This window comes from Sorex fumeus, unplaced genomic scaffold (assembly GCF_029834395.1).
Source record: "Sorex fumeus unplaced genomic scaffold, SorFum_2.1 ptg000007l, whole genome shotgun sequence".
NCBI lineage: Eukaryota > Metazoa > Chordata > Mammalia > Eulipotyphla > Soricidae > Sorex > Sorex fumeus.
The window spans coordinates 33,691,028-33,710,947 of record NW_026606064.1 but is presented as its reverse complement, the minus strand read 5'-3'; the positions used below and the strand labels follow the sequence as shown (position 1 = coordinate 33,710,947).

General features: G+C 38.5%; 1 protein-coding gene across 2 annotated transcripts in view; it reads left to right on the top strand.

Moving 5' to 3' along the window:
• NELL1 (neural EGFL like 1) overlaps window positions 1-19,920 on the top strand; it is a 1,007,676-nt gene that overhangs the window by 813,954 nt on the left and 173,802 nt on the right. For both annotated transcript variants that reach the window (XM_056131034.1, XM_056131033.1), the window contains exon 15: window positions 954-1,049. In XM_056131034.1, coding sequence (XP_055987009.1) covers window positions 954-1,049 — 96 coding nt within the window. The remainder of the gene's footprint in view (window positions 1-953; window positions 1,050-19,920) is intronic.

The window sequence follows — 19,920 nt, the reverse complement described above, 5'->3', positions numbered from 1 at the left end:
CTTCTCTGTTTTACTTTGGGTGGATCTCCTGAAGTGCTCAGAGGCTCAGAGGGTGTTAAGTTATATGCAGCTGGACATTGTAGAGGCCGCAATGAGTATACACAGTGCTGCTCAGGGGTCCATGCAGTAGCAAGAATCAAACTCAGGATCTTATGCATGCCAGCCAGGCATGTAGACTTTTTTATAACTGGCTCCCTAGTTTTCGAAACAAACCATATTAATTCCACCAAGAAGTACCTGCTCCATGCTATGGAATTGTATATTTAGGGAGAATCTTGATGCTATAAACCCAGTCTAGAAAGGTGTAGCACCAAGATGGAGTTGAGATAACTTTGCAATGCTTGTAGAGTAGAATGGTAAACAACAACAACAACAACAACAAAACATTCTTTGAAACAACATTTTTACATGAGATATTTTCTCTGCATAATTTTAAGGTCAGTGTTTTAGCAATAAGGGAAAGGCCTTTTTTTATTACAGAAACACTAAAGTTGTCTTAAATATTCAGAGGTAAATAGTTAAATCTGCGATGTTATTAGAATTATTTTCTACCCCCCAATTTTTTTAGAATATTGGAAAATGATTGCAATAAAATGTTTTATAAAAAGAGAATTATCATAATATAAAAATATTTTAGGTGCCTTTGCCTTTTCCATGCTCAGTTGATTTTATGTGATTCTAAATGCATTAATAATAATAATGACAATGATAATAGCAGCAACTCACACCAGCCTTGTACTAGTTTGCATTCATTATTTCAATTAATTTCTTGTAAACCAGTAAAATAAGTAATATTGAATTTGTTTCTTTTTGTGTCCTGAAACATTTAATTATGTTAGCAAAGATAGGCATTCCCTATGCAACAGATGCTTTAGTGCTCATGTTATCTATTTAGCATGAATTTTCTTACTGACAATTTATCTAAGGGAAGTTCTTCCATTCTTTTGCTGCAGCATTCTGTGAAGAGGGCTGCAGATATGGCGGGACATGTGTGGCTCCTAACAAGTGTGTTTGTCCCTCTGGATTCACTGGAAACCACTGTGAGAAAGGTAACTTTGTCATTTTTGGTTGTTAATTTATATCAGGTGGTAGAGGCCAGAGATAGACAAAAGTTCTGATAAAACAGATGCTCATTTTTAGGCGTATTCAGCACTGTATATTGACTGGATGCATAATGTTTTCATGGTGGATGGTCTATCAAAGTGAGTTCCGTTTGTTTCTGCCTAATAAATGTCCCCCTCTTTAATTTTCATTTGCCTTTCTACAAAGCATTTATCATAGTCAAAAGTTTGCTGTTGTTTGCAGAGTGCATGTTAATGCCTATTACAGATAAAGCTTGACTAACTGACCTGTTCCACTTATCATTATTGAATAGTATCACATGTGACTATTGGAGGCATAGCTGCCTGTTGCATCAGTGGAATCTAAATTAGAACCACATATTCCTTTCAGAAGAGCACATTAAATAACTTCCAAAGCAGATTTCTTGGTGTGCTTGGGATTTTATTCTAATATTGGATTATTAGGAACATTATATTTATGGGCATTATAATACAAGTCAATTAGTATTGGTAAAATTCCATTATGTGCGTCTTTCTATTGGCAATAGGTGTAGTGTTTATGCTTAATTCTATTTTATGCATCCACCTCTTTCACTGAGAAACCCTCTCCCATCTAGGTACAAATGAAATCTGACACTGTGCAAATGTGCTAACACAAGTGAGGATTTTATAACATGTAAATTGGAATGTTTTAGTGTATTTACTCATCAGTTTTGTTCACTTAAAATAACTATGTTGTGTTTTTCTGAGTCTAGAACATCACATTTAAACTTAAAGCCCTGTTAAAAATGGAAGATGTAGTCAGTGTCCCTATTATAATTTGAGAGAAGTGTATCCTTATCTGATGTCAAAGGTCTTATTTTCTTACTTCATGTTTCAAGAATGAATTTACATAATTTCTAATGAGCTATACCCAATATGTTTGACATAACATTTTACTACCTGTATATTTATTATGGAACATGAGCCTTTCAAAAACATGACAGACTAACTACTTAACAAATAAATGTTAATGTTCAACAAATAAATCAACAAACAGTATATACAGCATTATTTTCATATTAGCTGTTCTTATCAACAGATCAACTCACATTTGTTAAAAGACATAAAAGAAACTAATTTCTGCCTCTGAGCAGCATGAAAGAATTACTACTTGAGGGAAAGAAATTCTTGCTCAAATCCAAAAACTTTGAATTTTGCTTTAATTAATTGATTAATTTTGGGCTATTTGGGTCACTCCCAGTGATGCTCAGGGGTTACTTTTAATTTATTTAAAAACATTTTATTGAATCACTGTGAGATACAGTTACAGATTTACACAGACTTTCATGATTGTATTTCAGTCAAACAATGTTCTAGTACCCATCCCTTCACCAGTGCCTATTCTCCACCACCAGTGTTCCCAGTATCCCTCCCTGCCCCCACCCTTCCCACCCACTGCATGTATACATGATTATCACTTATTCTAGATCTAATATGTTTCCCTAAAGTAAGTCTACAGAAATTAATAGGACAGAATGTTGATGGTGTTGAGATTGCTGAACACTACTACTACAACTAATGGCATCCATTTATTACAATTATATACTAAATATGTATCAAGCCTTTTAATATTAAAACATATACAATTAATATATAGTATTGTTGTTACTGTGTCTGGCATATCGAATACTCTCGGTAGCTTGCCGGGCTCTCCGAGGGGGGCGGAGGAATCGAACTCGGGTCGGCCATGTTGGCCGCTTGTAAGGCGAACGCCCTACCCGCTGTGCTATCGCTATAGTATTACTTCCATTTTATAGGTGGCAATGTAAAGGCAGATCAAGCAACTTCTGCAGTATTAGTACTGAGAACAGGATGCAATTTATATTCTGTTAAACCTATATTATAAGCATTTGCATGTGTTTCTCAAATATAACAACATAACCTTTCTGTTGCAATTCAGATTTCTGGGTAACCATCCTAGTCCTGATGAATGAGAGTATCTGCAAGAGAATCCACAAAGCCACTGTTTTACGAAACATCACCAGTTGCTTGTTATACATCACTGTTTATGGTTACTATAATATTTAATTAGAGCTTCTAATGCAAAGTTCTTATTCTTTTGACATTACAAAATAGCTGTAGGAGAGCATTGATCTTAGGTCAGGGACAACTCTAAAAAATAATTTGCTTTCTGTTAATTTGTTGATTTAACCTGTGTCCTTTTTTTCTGTTCAGTAAGTGACTTATAATCTTAGTGCTTATATTCTTGTCTATAATGTGAAAAATAGAGATAAAGTAGACAGTAAAGATTAAGAGCAAAAGGAAAATGGAGATAAACTAGACATAGATTTTTATATAAACATTAAAGTTGAATTTGACACATGTATATTTTAAATTCATTTCTCTGAATGTGATACTATTTACAACTTGAAATGTTATTCCATTTTAACATTCTAAGAAACTGATTGTGGCTAGGACAAATTACATAATTTTCAGTCATTTGTGTGCAAGGGATCAAGATAAATCATAGGATAAATACTGAAAATCTAGGACATATATATATATATTTTTTTCTGGGCTGGAGCGATAGCCTTGCATGCAGTCAACAGGGCCGACCCGAGTTCGATTCCTCTGCCCCTCTCGGAGAGCCCGGCAAGCTACAGAGAGTATCTTGCCCGCACGGCAGAGCCTGGCAAGCTCTCCGTGACGTATTCGATATGCCAGACACAGTAACAACAAAGTCTCCAATGGAGATGTTACTGGGCCCACTCGAGCAAATCGATGATCAATGGGAGGGCCTTTACTTACTTTACTTACTTTATATATATATATATATATATATATATATATATATATATATACATATATTTTTTTTTTAGTGAAACACCATGAGATATAGTTGTACACTTAGAAACTTTCATGCTTGGGTTTCGATACAATAATCGAGTACCCATCCCTCCACCAGTGCCCAGTAGGCCATACCTTATATGAATTATTTATTTTGCCATGTTGATCGTTACCAATAAACATTAAGCAGTTTATTTGCTGATGAATAGTGATGCTAGATGCCTGGAGACTTGGGTGCAATAGAAAAATGCAAATGCCTTATAACTATCTAACAGCATAATTAACTAGATCTTTTATTTGGTTTGCTGTAATTTCATGGCTAACTAAAGGATGTTTTCTGATTTCTATAAAATCCATTTATATTTAGTATTAAGCATGTTTCCTTGCCTCCTAGATATTGGTTTAATTTATTTCTTGTGAAACTCAACTTTTCCTAACTGAAGTATACTTAGTGAGGTTACTGAGGTAATTTATTAAAGAAAATGTCTACTTGAACTAGATGAAGTTAAGTATCCCACTTCTATTGGATATGAAGCACAAAGATAAAAAGTCTTCATTTATATTGTGTTGATGAGATATAATAAAGCAAAATTTTCATAACCTCACTCAAGATAAACATTTAACTCCCTTGGCTTCTGAACAACAAATATGTTGATTTCTCTCTTACCCTTTCTTATTATCTATACTCCTAGTTTTGATTTTGTTTCCCAATGAATACTGAAACATGTAAAGAGAGATGAATGAATATTAAGAATAGTTGCTGTCAGGACAGGAAGGGGCTACTATCAATTTTAACTGTTCTAAGAGAGCTAAACAGTATCTGATGACACACTGACATTATGCTGTCAAACACAGAGCAAAATTAAACAGCACGATTTCTTCCTATTGATTTTTTAAACACATGAAATGGTTGCACTAAATTCAGAATGTATTATCTACCATCAACTGTCAGAGCACCTTGTTCTAATTGAGAATAAGTTTTGTACTTGTTATTAAGCAAATTTGCAATTGAATAGAGATTGAATTCAAGGTACCAGGCTTGGATAGTTAGGGATTCTTACCTTGATAGTGTTGACATTGGGGCTCTCTCTCTCTATATCACTTAATCACTTAACTTCCCGTTAGTCGTCGATTTGCTCGAGCGGGCGCCAGTAACGTCTCCATTTGTCCCTGTCGCGTGCTAGTGTAGCCCAATGGCATCTGTTCGCTCCGGGAACATGAAGGGCCTCAAACCGATCATTCATGATCTTCAGGAAGAAGTCTGACCATCTGGTAGGTGGGCGGCCACGCGGTCTCTTGACATCCCATGGAATCCAATCAGTAACAGCTCTAGTCCAACAGTCGTCTTTAAATCTCATTACGTGACCAGCCCATCTGATTTTCGACACCTTGGCAAATGAGACAGCGTCCCTGATCCTTGATCGTCGACGGATGTCAGAACTCCGGATTCTTTCTCTCATTTGAGTGAAACGTGATATTCCAAGCATAGCTCTTTCTATTCTTCTTTGGGAGACCTGAATGGCGTTCTCATCTTGTTTGCGTAGGGCCCAGGTCTCTGAGGCATATGTTAATGCAGGAAGAACAGTAGAATCAAAGAGATGTGCCCGGAGCCGGAGGTTCTTCGTCCTCTTAGCTATTTCTTCGACTTTCCTGAAGGCGTTCCAAGCCGCTCTCTTCCTCCTGCGCAGCTCGGGTGCCAGGTCATTTGTCATGTTGACCTCTCGACCTAGGTAGACATAGCTGTTGCATTCGGAGATGGTCGTTCCATTGAGAGCGAATGGGGCGTCAGGAACAAGGCTGTTTCTCATAAACATTGTCTTCGTAAGATTCAGCTTTAGTCCTACCTTTCCACACTCACGGTCAAAGTCGGCCAGCATTTGTGCCGCTTGGCTGATGTTTGGTGTTATTACAACAATATCATCAGCAAAGCGGAGGTGGTGTAATTGCCGACCATCTATCTTCACTCCCATTCCTTCCCATTCCAGTCGTCGCATGATGTTCTCGAGGGTGGCACTGAAGAGTTTCGGTGAAATGGTATCACCCTGCCGCACCCCTCTCTTGACATCAATGATCACTTCTTTGTAGAATGGTGAGATCCTGGTAGTGAATCCGCAATACAGCTCACGGAGGATCCTGATGTATTGGGCTTGAATGCCCTGATTGGCTAGGGCTTCAATGACCGCTTCCGTCTCAACAGAATCAAAGGCCTTCTTTAAATCAATGAACATTAAGCAGAGCAGCATCTTGAACTCCCGAGAAACCTCAATGAGCTTGGTTATTGTGTGGATATGGTCGATGGTGCTGAATCCTTTGCGGAACCCTGCTTGCTTGCATGGTTGTCCTTCATCTAGTGTTCTGCCAATCCTATTCAGGATGACTCGAGTGAACAACTTGTAGATGACAGACAATAGGCAGATCGGGCGATAGTTGCCAATGTCATGGATGTCTCCCTTCTTGAACAGTAATATGGTCCTGCTGGTTTTCCATTGGGACGGAACCTTGCATTCAGACAGGTAGCGAGTGAAGAGCCGAGCCAGTGTATTGATGAGTACTGACGGCAGGTTCTTCAGGTGTTCAGGTCTGACCTTGTCTGGGCCGGGTGCTGTTTGTTTCTTTACCGACGAAATGGCGTGTCGGATTTCGGAGGGGAGAACTTTGGGAACAACATACCCATCCTGTGGAATTTGGTATGTTGGCAAGTGGACATGGCTATCGAAGAGATTTGAGTAGAAGTCATGGATAATCTTCTCCATTGCCGTTCTGGAGGATGTGATGGATCCATCAGGACGTCGGAGGGCAGTCATCTTGGTCTTATAGTTGGCGAAGGACAGGCGGGCCTTACGAATACTTTTCCCAGCTTCTGCCGCATCTACCAGTACTTCTGCTCTTCTCTCTTTGAGGTCTTCCTTGATCGCATCTCTGCACTGCTTTGCGAGCTCGGACGTTAGCTTGCGGTTGCCTGAGGCATGCGCCAAACCACGCTGGCGAATTAGCTCAAGAGTTTTCGAAGATAGGCGACTTTTTGTGGCTATCTCTCTCTTGGTGTTCCTCGCACATTCATGGAGGTGCTGAACCAGTCGATCGTATTCCTCGTCAATGTTGTCAACAATGGCATCTTCCCATGTTGCCGCAATAGTACCAAAGAGTTCCCAGTTGGTGGTCATTCTGGGAGTTCTCTTTTTGAACTTTGCAGCCCTTTCTCCCCGCTCTGTGAAGTAGAATTTTGCACGAAGGAGACGGTGGTCCGATCCCGTTCGAAATTTTGGGACAACAGCGACATCAGTCAGGCAAAACCGTCGATTGAATATGATGTGGTCTATTTCGTTGTGGAATCGTCCACCAGGAGACTCCCATGTCCATCGTTTAGATTCTGCCTTCTGGAACTGTGAGTTACCATGGATGGTCTTGGTCGACATGATGAACTCTGACAGTCTCTCACCCTGTTCATTCCATTCTAGGCCATGGGTCCCGATGTGAAGTTCTTCAGCTGATCTTCTGGGTCCTATCTTGGCATTAAAATCACCCACAATGATCTTGTAGAAGGTGTGGTCTTCTTTATAGAACTTCTCTAGCTCCATGTAGAACTTCTCGATTTCTCTTTCATCATAATGAGATATTGGTGCGTAGACAACAAAGATAGAAACTGCAGGCAGTGAGCCACATCTATTCAAATGTAAACGTCTGATTCGGGTTGTTAGGCATTCGAGTGAATCAATGCTCTTGGCCAAGTTTGTGTTGACAAGGACACCGATGCCTCCAACACCTCTTTTATCGCATGTTCCGAGGAACAATTCTTCTCCGGTTTCGAAAACGGCATGGTGAGATTCGTGCCTTCTTGTCTCGGTCAGACCAATGATGTCGTACTTGATCATTCGTGCTTGTACCATCAGGTCCTCGATGGATGCATCTGATGCTAGCGTACGTGCATTGAAAGTACAGACGATCATTTTTGTCTTCCTTCGTTGTGGCAGCCTAGGTCGGCCTTGAGATTTTGTCGGCCTCTCCTTTCTCATCCTTCTCAGTGCTGCTATGTCGGTGAAGCCTTCAGGGTCAGGTGAATGAGACCAGTTGTAGTTACTGGTTTTGGCATATCGAATACACAGCGGATAGCTTGCCAGGCTCTTCTGTGCGGGCGGAATACTCTCGGTAGCTTGCCAGTCTTTCCGAGAGGGATAGAGGCTTTTGGGGTGACCTCTAATCACCCTTGTAGGTGTTACCATATTTGAACCCTATCAAATATGGTACGACAATTTCAGAAGATGGAATGTTCTTATGATGTGGAATGTCTTATGATGTGTGGCGCGGCCGCAAGTGGCCGTGCGGGTCCGGAAAGCGTCCTGGAGTGTGGCGACGGCTGGGTAGTGGAAGTCGTGTCGAGAGTGGAAGTCTGCCAGTAGGGTATTTATCTGGGTAGGGTGGGTCTCCTGTGCACAATTCGATTCCTGGGTGGTTGATGGAAGCAGACAGGGCAGGGTAGGGTGGGGCTCCTGATTAGAATCCCTTTGTCACCTGTGGTGGTGGGAGCAAGCAGAGAAGCTCTGTCCCTGGGTCCGCCGAGCCTGGAGTCCAAGGTCTCAGAGAGTTCTGCTTATCTTGTTCTGTGGGTCTTCAGTTGTGCGTGGGTCTCAGCTGGAGCTGCCGTGCTGGTCCGGAAAGCGTCCTGGAGTGTGGCGACGGCTGGGTAGTGGAAGTCGTGTCTCTCTCTATATATACATATATATGCATATATATAAATATGCATATACGTATACACATTTATATAAATAATCATAATTATGAAGGGGCATCCATTGCATTGTAGAATGTCTAGCAACATCATTGGACCTTACACACTAAATGCCATGAGCACTTCCACACATAGTCATATTAGTCAAAAATGTCTCCTCATTTTGTCAATTATACCCTGAAAGACAGAATAATGCACTGTTGACAACTCCTAGGCTAGATATAAATCAATTTGATGTTAAAATAAAATTTGGAAAAGTATGCTGAAGTTATACAGCTAGAAGGTCTTGATTTCCCCCCTATAGTTTCTTCAGAAATTGGTTCACTTTTTTCTGAGTAGTATTAAGCTCATGTCTCTGTATCTTTCTAGTGCATATTATGTACAATGAGAGGCAAAACTTAACAGAATTTTCTATTCACACTGAAATTTACAGTAGTTACTTTTTCTATTTTCTTCTCTGAATTTTATATTTTTCTATATAAAGTACAAATTAGATTTATAACAAAACTTTTAAGTTTAAAATAAAGAGAACATAAAAGTTATGAAAAAGACTTCATTTTTCTCAGCTACTAGTCATCTTTAACACGTTCTAAAAGGAAATGGCTTTTGGTGGGATAATTCATTTTATGCTTCTGTCTCTGCCTCAGGGATTTGCAGGTACACAGACAGTGGGTAATAGTTTGCCCTGAGTATATTGTCCTTACACCAGGAAGAAGAATGGTCAAGAAAGAAAGAAAAACTTTTACATGCATTCAAATTTTAAATCTTGCCCTGATTTTTTTTGCATGAATACTGGCAGCATTTTATCTCTGTATATATTTCTTCCCATCCCTTTTATAAGGAATGGATTTTAAGAGTCTTTAAAATGGGGCTGATAGCTTTATTCTCTCTTTAAAAAATACAAAAATATTTTTGAATGTACTTACAAGGAAATTTAGAGATCATTTTATCTTAGATAATATCAACATGAATTAAAAGCTCAGGAATAGATTTACTCTTAAACTATAAGGCTAATTGGCTCAACATTACTAAATGCAACTGAGAGAAATTAAATAAATCTAAATAAATGTTGAGCCTTCCCATGGGCATGGATCGAGGGAATTAATCTTGTGAAGATGACATATTCAGTTTAGCTTTATTCTCAGTGAAGAAGAAACTATTTCTTCTATTTCCTTTCCAAATATCACCATACTTAAAGGAGGGCATTGGGAAGAAGGATGAACAAAAATGTCTTTTCAGTTTCATGGCAATTTGGAGAGTTAGTTAACTTACTCAGCTTGATATCTCAAGGGTTATATGATGCATGGTACATGCTCTGAAGATGGGAGCTTCTGTTATTTCTGGTGCTCCTGTTGCAATACAGTCAAGAGGTACCTGGAACAGAGTATTCAGAATCTTTCTGTAATGTTTAATGAGGGAAATATAATGGTTAGCTATTTTACTGAGAACCCCATTCGGTTATACTGCCACAGAAGAGTAGGTCCAGCTACCCTTAACATCTCATTAAAGTCAGATAAGTGAAAACTTGGTTGAGGAGCTATTGTGTACATTGGGCATATCCAGAAATAGAGACTGGTGGAGCAGGGACATTTCACTGGAGGATGAGAGCAGCCTAAGCTCACTGTTGCTGAAATCAATCCTCTTTAGAACAGCCAAGACTTACCCTTACTCATCACCACTTCTCTCTGTCCAGTCCCATCCCATGAACTTTCTGTTGTATTCTTTTGGGCCCACACCCAGAAGTGCTCAGGGCCTACTCCTGGTTCTGCACTCAGAGATGACTTCTAGTGGAATCAGGTTACTGTATGGAGTGCCATTAATCCAACCTGATTGCCTGACATACAAGGCAAACATTCTACCTTATGTTTTCTCTCCAGTCCCTGAACTTTCTTTTTGACTGAAATGGAAAAGTTAAGTTATAGGTCCACAAAGAAGCATTGTCACCCAACAGCTTGGACTTATTTCAGATTCCTGTGCTTGATCCTACCTGTATCACCATTGTATCAGGTTTCAGGCATGTGAAAAAGACAAATACCTTAAGCCCTTTTTATTCTCATGCCTCTTTTGGTTTTCATTTCACTTTCTTTTTAACTTATAGATACAGAGAAAATTATCAAGTTATTCCTATATATATATTAAGTTATATAGGAATAACTTGATTTATAGATACAGAGAAAATTATCAAGTTATTCCTATATAACTTAATATATATATTCCTATATAACTTAATATATATATAGGAATAACTTGATAATTTTCTCTGTATCTATAAGTTAAAATATATAAATGCTGGGAGCTTTGACTTTTGTTGACAAATAGGCATTGGAATATCATTTAAAGATGCGGCCTGGAAGATCCAGCAGTGCTCAGGTACAGAAGGCCTGAATCCTTCCAGGAGCCCACTTGCTTTAAGCACGAAACCCAAAATTATACCTGTGTTATTTCTTTCAAAACAGCTGCCTTTGCCCTAATGAGCATGAAGACATGGGTAATTGTTATTAACCATTCAGTAATGTATCAGTGGTACTTATTATGTATGGCTGAGCCCGTATTTTATATACTTTCCAGTAATCTGTAATCTTAATTGTGTTACCTGAATCCAAGGGCAGTTGCAGCTAACATTACATGGTGGTAGTGGGGGCAGGGAGCAAGACATTACATTTTACTGGCTTGAATGAGCCATGATGCTTAAGATCACTCTCCACATGTTTGGACAAGCCTCACATATAAAGGAACTGGCAGAGGATCCCAGGCAAGCGAGACTCGAGGCTGAGATCTCCAAGCCTGCTCAGATTGGGACTGGGCCTCCTCCACACAGATTCCCCATCTTCCAGTAGGTAGGAGTTACACCCACCAACTTCCCCCGGCACCGTGGTGTTATCCCATCAATGGCCAAGACCCAGGGACTATAAAACCCAGCTACCGGAAGGAAACAGCACAGAGTCTCCTACCCCACACCTGGCTGTCCTCACCAGGCCCGTTGGGGGCGGACAGGTTGAGATGCCCTCCCCGCCCTGAGCAGAGCCCCAGCAGCTGAGAATCTCCAGACCCAGCCACAGCCACTTTCCACATGTTTGGACGAGCCTCACGCATGAAGGAACTAGTAGAGGAACCCAGGCAAGCGGGACCCAGGGCTGAGATCTCCAAGCCTGCTCGCATTGGGACTGGGCCTCCTCCACCCAGATCCCCCATCTTCCAGTAGGTAGACGTTACACCCACCAACTGCCCCGTGCACCATGTTATCCCATCAATCCCAAGGACTATAAAATCCAGCTCCAGGAAGCTCGCAGCCTCATTTACAGCCACACAACCTCTTATTGTCTAGTTCTCACTCTTGGAGAACCCGGCAGGCTACCAAGTGTATCCTGCCCACACGGCAGAGTCTGGTAAGCTCCTTGTGGCGTATTTTATATGCCAAAACCCAGTAACAATGATGGGTCGCATTCCCCTGACTTGGAAAGATCCTCCAATGTGGCACTTGCTAAAATCTCAGGACCAGGATGAATGGAGATGTTACTGGTGCCTGCTCGAGGAAATCGATGAACTTCAGGATGACAGTGATACAGTGAAACAGTGAATGAGCCATAATCTTCTACCTGATTTTTCTGGTTGTTCAATATATTAAATTTGATCTCTGTTGTAAATAAGGCAGGCATAAAGTAAACAAGTAATTGGAAGCACAATCTTTGAAGACATATTTGTCCATCTTAATGTGAGGGATCCACTACTTTGCCAGAATCAGTGATGTAGAATCATTGTATGTAATACTTATAAGATATTCTACTGTAAAGGGGATATAAATATGCCTTATTTTATAATAATATTACAGTAAAAATAAATGATAATCAATTTAAAGATATTCATAGTTCCTAACACACTATGAGTATCTAAAATTCAATTGTTTATTCGATTTTAATTTACTATTGAACAGTGAAATTGATAATTCCAAAAGAGGAGGCTACTTTCTTACTCAGCATTTCAATGGTATAGAGCCTTACCTTTTATTTATTTTCTACCACTAATGTCTCTCTGTTTTTGACCAACTCTCATACCCTCTCAGGATGACATCCAAGTGCAAAGTGTTTTCAGTTCTCTTATCTTTGCCAACTCAAATTCTCTGTGTTCCCATACATGTTTTGTGTAATTTCTTAGCAAACAACACGCATATCAACTTATGACAGAGCTTTGCTCTGCCAGTCACCTAAATTATTGGCATATTTAACTTAGCTATAGTCTTTCGAAAGAAGTTTTTGCTTCTACTTCTCATAACTTGAAGTTTAAATGGATTATTTAACAACAAGTGCTTCCTGTAGTATTGATATCATGATCAGCGGATCTGATATATTAGAGAAAGGGCTACCCACTTGTCTATCTACAGCTATTTAGTTAGGTTTTTATTGATTCCCCATATTTACATTTAAAAACACAAACATCTAAATTCTCAGTGTGCAAACCTGAAGATTCCTAGAGTCCATTATTTATTTGATGTTTATATGGATTATCAATGTATGCATGTTAAATGGGAGTGTTTATCTCAGTAAACCCTTAAAGTTGTCCATTCTCTTTCATCAGGTATCCCTAGATATTTACACTGACAGAATTATCAAAGATGGCATATAAGTGATGTTTGAGAAAAGTCTTAAAGACTTTTGTTCTGTTTAAGGGTCACATCTGATTGTGTTTGGGGCTTACTCCTGGCTTTGCACTCAGGGATCACTCCTGGCGGGCAACATATGTGATGCCAGGGATCAAACTCAGCTTGGCCATGTGCAATGGCAAATGCCTTATGCACTGTACTATCCTTTTGACTTAAATTATTTTTTTCCTTGAAAGCTTGGATATTTAGTTATTTGCTTGTTTTAATTTTCAATTTTTTAAGTTTTTTATTGAATCATTGTGAGATAGACTATTACAAAGCTGTTAATGACTAGGTTTTAGTCATACAGTGTTCCAACATCTGTCCCTCCACCAGTATAATTTTCCCAACACCAGTGCCCCCAGTTTATCTCCCATCACCCCCTCCCCCAGCAGGCACTTTTCTTCTCTCTCTCTCTCACTCTCTCTGCCCCGTCCTTCTCCTCCTCCTCTTTCCTCTCTTTCCTTTCTCCCTCTCTCCCCTTTCCCCCATCTCCCTCTCTCTCTCTTTCTCTCACTCTCTCTGTTGCTCTCTCCCTCTCTCTCTCCCCATCCTTCTATTCATCTCTCCCACTTTCCCTCCTTTAGGACACTGTGGTTTGCAATACAGATATTGAAAAGTTATCCTCTATCCCTTTACCTACTTTTTAAAAAAATTTTTATTGGTGAAACATCATGAGGCACAGTCGTAGACTTACAAACATTTGTGCTGGGGTTTCAGTTATACAATTATCGAGTGTCAGAAATCAGATGGGCTGATCACGTAATGAGATTTAAAGACGACCGCTGGACTAGAGCTGTTACTGACTGGATTCCATGGGATGTGAAAAGACCGCGTGGCCGCCCACCTACCAGATGGTCAGACTTCTTCATCAAGATCATGAATGATCGGTTTGAGGCTCTTTGTGTTCCTAGAGCGAACAGATGCCATTGGACTACACTAGCATGCAACAGGGACAAATGAAGATATTACTGGCGCCTGCTCGAGCAAATCGATGATTAACGGGAAGTCAAGTGATCAAGTGAAGTTATCTATAGGTAGCAGTAATTTTAACCAAGCAGATTCTTCAAGATTATCTATTAAATAAGTTCAAATTTCATGGTGTGGTACTTGTGATTGCATTTTGCAGATTTCACGTTTATCTTTCCCTTCACATCTATCGGTTCTGTAATACATAGACTGATACATCATTCACAAATAGACTTATACATCAACCACAAATACGTAATTGTTATTGAGGGTCTTCAGTAATATAGGATATTCTCGATTCTATTCCTCTCAAATGCTCCCCCATCATTTTTGTTATTCTTGTAGGTGGTAAAATGTGTCCTTTCATATTCTATGACCTGAGATAACCCCTGATTTCTTCCTTTTCAATGCACATACAATTCCTTGCTCCATTTTCAAAATATGTCCAGAACCTAAACATCATATGGTCTCCTCCCTTATTGTTCTGGTGCATAATATTATCATCAATCACCTGATTTATATTTTAAAATATACTCAACATCCTGATTCCCTCACCGTCTACTGTTGTATAATTTGTCTTTTTTTTTCCCCCAACACAGTAGACAAGGGAACATAGCCAAACAAAATAAAGTTAGATCCAGACATTCCTCTGTTCCAGTTTCTCCATGGTTCCTCTTTGTTACTGACTGAGAATGAAAGAAGATTCAACCTCTTAGGCACTCCACTCCAGTATATATCCTCCCTCCCATTCAAACTTTCACTTCGTGGTTTTCTTTTCCAGTCTTGTTATTTTCGTAGAACATTCAGTCATATTTCCTTAATTTATGGTTCACTTGCAATGCCCTACTCTCAGGTATTCTTCTGTCACCTTCATCGTGACATTGAGAATTCTGCCCATGTTATCTTTTCAGAGAGGTTCTGACACATAATTACAATGACACATGTCTTCCTCCTTGTCACTGATTCATTGTCTTCAGAACCTTTATTCCTTTGTTAGTCTCAGACAAAATCATGCTTTTTGCTATGATTTGAATGACCAGTTAAAATCTAAACTCCGTGAGGGCAGGTGATTATTATTATTTTTTAAAATCTTATTACCTATACCTTCAGGGACCAGGACAATACCTGAAACATGACAAGTATCAAAAACCATGTTGAACAGACTGATCATTTAATAAGAATTTATTTTAGTTCTTTTGTCAGTCCCCAAAGCCACAATACTATTATCATGAAATATATTTGGAAGAATAAGAAAATTATTGTTGTCAATCATCTGTCTTCATCTCTGATATTCCTGTATCAGATTTATTCTTATACTCAGTTATCCTTGATATTTCCTTCTTCCTCACTTTTCCATTCAATCATCAGTATGTCTCTATTATTTTAATCTTACTGCCTAGTTTTAATAACTTCATTAAATGATACCAGAAGACAAGTCTCACAACTTCAGAGCTTGTGCTTCACACACACAAAAGTTCTACCTGCAGTGGAATCATTTTAAGCCCTATAAAGGGAAAATACAATCAGATATGTCCATGCTGAGAACCTTAAATTAGTTCTAACTCTTGCCCCTTTCCAATATCAAGTTATAATCAAAGCTTTCTCACAGTGAATTATTTATAATGAACAAATAATATATGATTAATATTTATATATATTGCAAGATAACTCTCAGTAAATCTTGACCATCAAGCACTATAATTAGAAAATGTGTCTTTTCTTTTTCATTGAAATAATTAGTTAAAAGAGTGTATTTTCTAATGTTTCAGCAATTCAAAGTGACCTTACCACACCTACATCTGAAGTGCCATCACTATTCATATAACCTAAGCTAATTTTGAAAAAATTAAATAATATGAAAATATTTTCATATGTCATAATTTATAGTCAAGGTCAAGAAAACAAATTTCAGTGTTTTAAGATCACCCTGATTTTCTCTTTCATAGAACTATCATTAAGCATCATAGTTTAATTGCCTTATAAAAACTTTTCCTTTCTTCCTCCCACCTATTCCTGAAGTATAGACATCATATATTTCATTTCAGTTCCTTCAAAATCCCTAAAAATTATTATCGTGAATAACAATTATTCCCCCAGTTTCTCTATATCAAAATGGCATACATCCTAGTCAATTTCCTTCCATCCTTTTCCTGCTTGTCTAGCTCTTCAAACTCCAAAGATCAGCAGTTCTGTTGTTGGTGTGTTGACAAGATGAAATTAGCACAACAGTTTTCTGAACAAAAAAATACATATTAATATATAAGAAAAACTTTTATATAAGGAAAATTTTTACATATACATAAACTAGATTCTTTTGTTCAGGAGGAAATGAAACTCATCCTCTTTTCTCATAGTCTGACATAGCACATCCTGGTCCCTGAAAACCCTCACCAAATGGGCACTTCCCTTGTTTTTAACTTCCCATTAGTGCTTTTTGGATCAAAACACTTGATAGGGTAAAAGCACTACAATTTTTACTTTTAAGCACTTTTTCATTGGTCAGTAAATCATTTTGACATATTAATAAAATGTCCAACATCCTGTGACAAACCTTCAATTCACTTTATCTCTAGGTGTGTAGAAAACACCTCTGTCCTTTCATTGTATGTTTAACAACATTATCTGCATTTTGGTTATGTTTACATTTCCTTTTCCCAGTGTCACTCACTGGAAAAATGATTATAAAGTAATCATTACTTAAAGTTTCTCAATATTTTGGTCAGAATGATGAAGGAATTATTTAATGTTATATGCTGATATAGGACCCTGATTTAGGCTGATCTTGTGATGAATGATTAACATTATTTATTTTTTTTTTTAATTTTTTTAGGGACCACACCCTGTGGTGTTCAGGGCTCACTCCTGCCCCCTTTGGTCAGGGATTACTCCTGGCAGTACTTGGGGATCTTGTGTGATGCTGTGGATCAAACCTGGATCAGCCATATGCAAGGAAAGCACCTGGCTTGCTTTAGTAACTGCTGTTCCCCAACCCCTGCCATGTTATTTTATGCTTCATTTTCTGGTTTATTTATTTTTCTTATTGTATTTATCACCATTTTGGATGTTAAATATATATCTAAATGATCTTGTTTATTATCTTTTTCTCTTTAGATAATTGAATATCTTGATAGTAGATATTTTCGTCACGATTTACTGGTATAACCTCAGCTGTCAGCATAGTGCCTGACATTTCATTTATACAAAGGAGAATTCTACTGAATGAATGAGTGAATGAATAAATGGGCATCTCATTTTTATTAAATTGAGATGAAGCACTGTAAAATTATAAGTTCAAGGTTATAGGCAAAGAATTATAACCACTTTGATTCAAATAGTAATTAAAGCTGCATTGCTCTAAATTAAACACTGTCTTTTGCTATCCTAGGAAAGGCAAGACTGATTTAAAATACTTTTGCAATTCTCAGAGCTCATCTTTTGTTTATTGCTTTTCTCCATTAAATTTATTTGTGATTCTTCCCCATCATTTCTTCTGTGCAGTTCTGAGCAACTCTTTCCTCATAATAATCCAGAACATACTCCTCTCCATAGCATGGACCAGGTGATAGTAATACATCCTTTAGCAAAACTTTATATAGTCTCCATATTTCTAAAGACTATATCTTGTTTCTTTCCCCTTTCTGTTTGAAAAATGCTTGTTTCCCCTTCCTTTAACCGTCTATTTTTTGTTGTTATTTGGTATCCTGGCTCTACATATTTAGTTTCAGAGGTCATGCTGGATATGGGAGTCAAAATTTGCATGCTTAGTTGTAATATTCTCATATATTTGTATCATAATTTTTAAATCTCATATTAACTTCATATGAGGTATATTTATCATTAATAATTTTTACATATATAAAACCTCTAGCACTGTAGCACTGTGTTCCCATTGTTCGTCAATTTGTCCAAGTGGGCATGGGTAGCATCTCCATTTATCCCTGTCACATGCTAGTGTTGCCCAATAGCATCTGCTCACTACAGAAACACAAAGTGATACTTGTTGTTACTGATTTTGGCATATAGAATATGCCATGGGTAGCTTGCCAGGCTCTGCTGTATGGGCGAGATACTCTTGGTATCTTGCAGGGCTCTCCAAGAGGGACAGAGGAATCAAACCCCAGTCGTCCGCTTGCAAGGCAAACACCCTACCCGCTGTGCTATCGCACCAGCCCTGATGAAAACTGAGGCTAAAATATTTAACAAATGTCCCAGGTTTGTAAAGCTAACAAGAGGTGGGTGGTATAGTTGGGAACTGAATTACTCTCAGTAGTTCAAAATTACATGCCTGATTTTTATGTCATCATTATATCATGACATTCCTGACTTTCCTCATATAAGGAGTATTCATTTCTTTTGAATGCTCCTTATAGAAGTATTCAACTTACAGGGAAATTTAATTCTGAAAAGGCCAAAAGGATTAAATTGTAACAGTCTGTTGTACCCAGGACAAATTTTAAATTAATTCTTTAAGGTACTGCAATTTACAATGTTATTCCTAGCTGAGTTTCAGGCATACAATATTTCGATACCAATTGCATCACCAGTGTCAAAGTCCCTATACAATTTTCTCCAGACACCCCACCCCTTAACTTGTCTCTTTGACTGGCACATTTTAAAGTCTGATTATTGTAGTTTAGTGTCATACTTACAGTATTGTTGACTATGTGGTTTAGAAATATACATACTGCACAGTGATAGACCCAAGGTCCTTCCCCTGTCCCTGTTACTTCCTGTCTGCCTCTTCTTACTTTCTCCTTCAGTCTCTTTCCTTTTTTGTCCTTCTCATTTCTATAAACCAGGTTCACATTTATATAGGTACTCCTCCCTTTCATACTTTTCCATCCACTAATCATCCACAGGGCAACTCTGTATTACAGAGGGGTATAGCACAACCTCTTAAGATAAATAACTCTAGTTACTCACAATGTAGCATTGACCAAGTGAAATAACTTCCCAATATGCAAGTGTTAAAGGATTGGAGAAAACCAAACTTTTAAACAGTAAGTGATAACACAGCGTTTAGGGTGTTGGCCTTGCACGCAGTCGACCTGGCCGACCTAGGTTTGATTCCTCTGCCCCTCTTGGAGAGCCCGGCAAATTACTGAGAGTATCTTGCCCGCAGGGCAGAGCCTGGCAAGCTCTCCGTGACATATCCGATATGCCAAATACAGTAACAACAAGTCTCACAATGGAGATGTTATTGGACCTGCTCAAGCTAATCGATGAACAATGGGAGGACAGTGACATTGACAGTGACAGAACAAATTATGATAGTAAGGGATCATATTGTATGTTGTACAAACTATTACCCATAGGAGTGGTTTTTATAACAATTTTTTGACATCAAAGAAATAAATCATTCACTGTAACCCATTAGCTTCTGAATATGAGAGTAATTTTATCATTTATTGGAGTACCTCAATGAAAACTTTGTGTAGAAAGTCTTGTTTCCATATTATGTGAAAGGAAACATTCACATGGTTATCATGACTTGTTCAGATTCATAGAATTGTTCAGCTATGAGTAGAATTCATTTGTGTGTGTATGTGTGTGTATGTGTATGTTGTTTTGAGTCACAGCTAACTGGCATTACTCAAGGTCTATTTCTGGTTGTGTACTCAGGGACCACATGCAGTTCCAAGGATTGAATTAGTGTTTACCCCTTGCAAGGCAAATATGTTAACTCCTGTACTATCTGG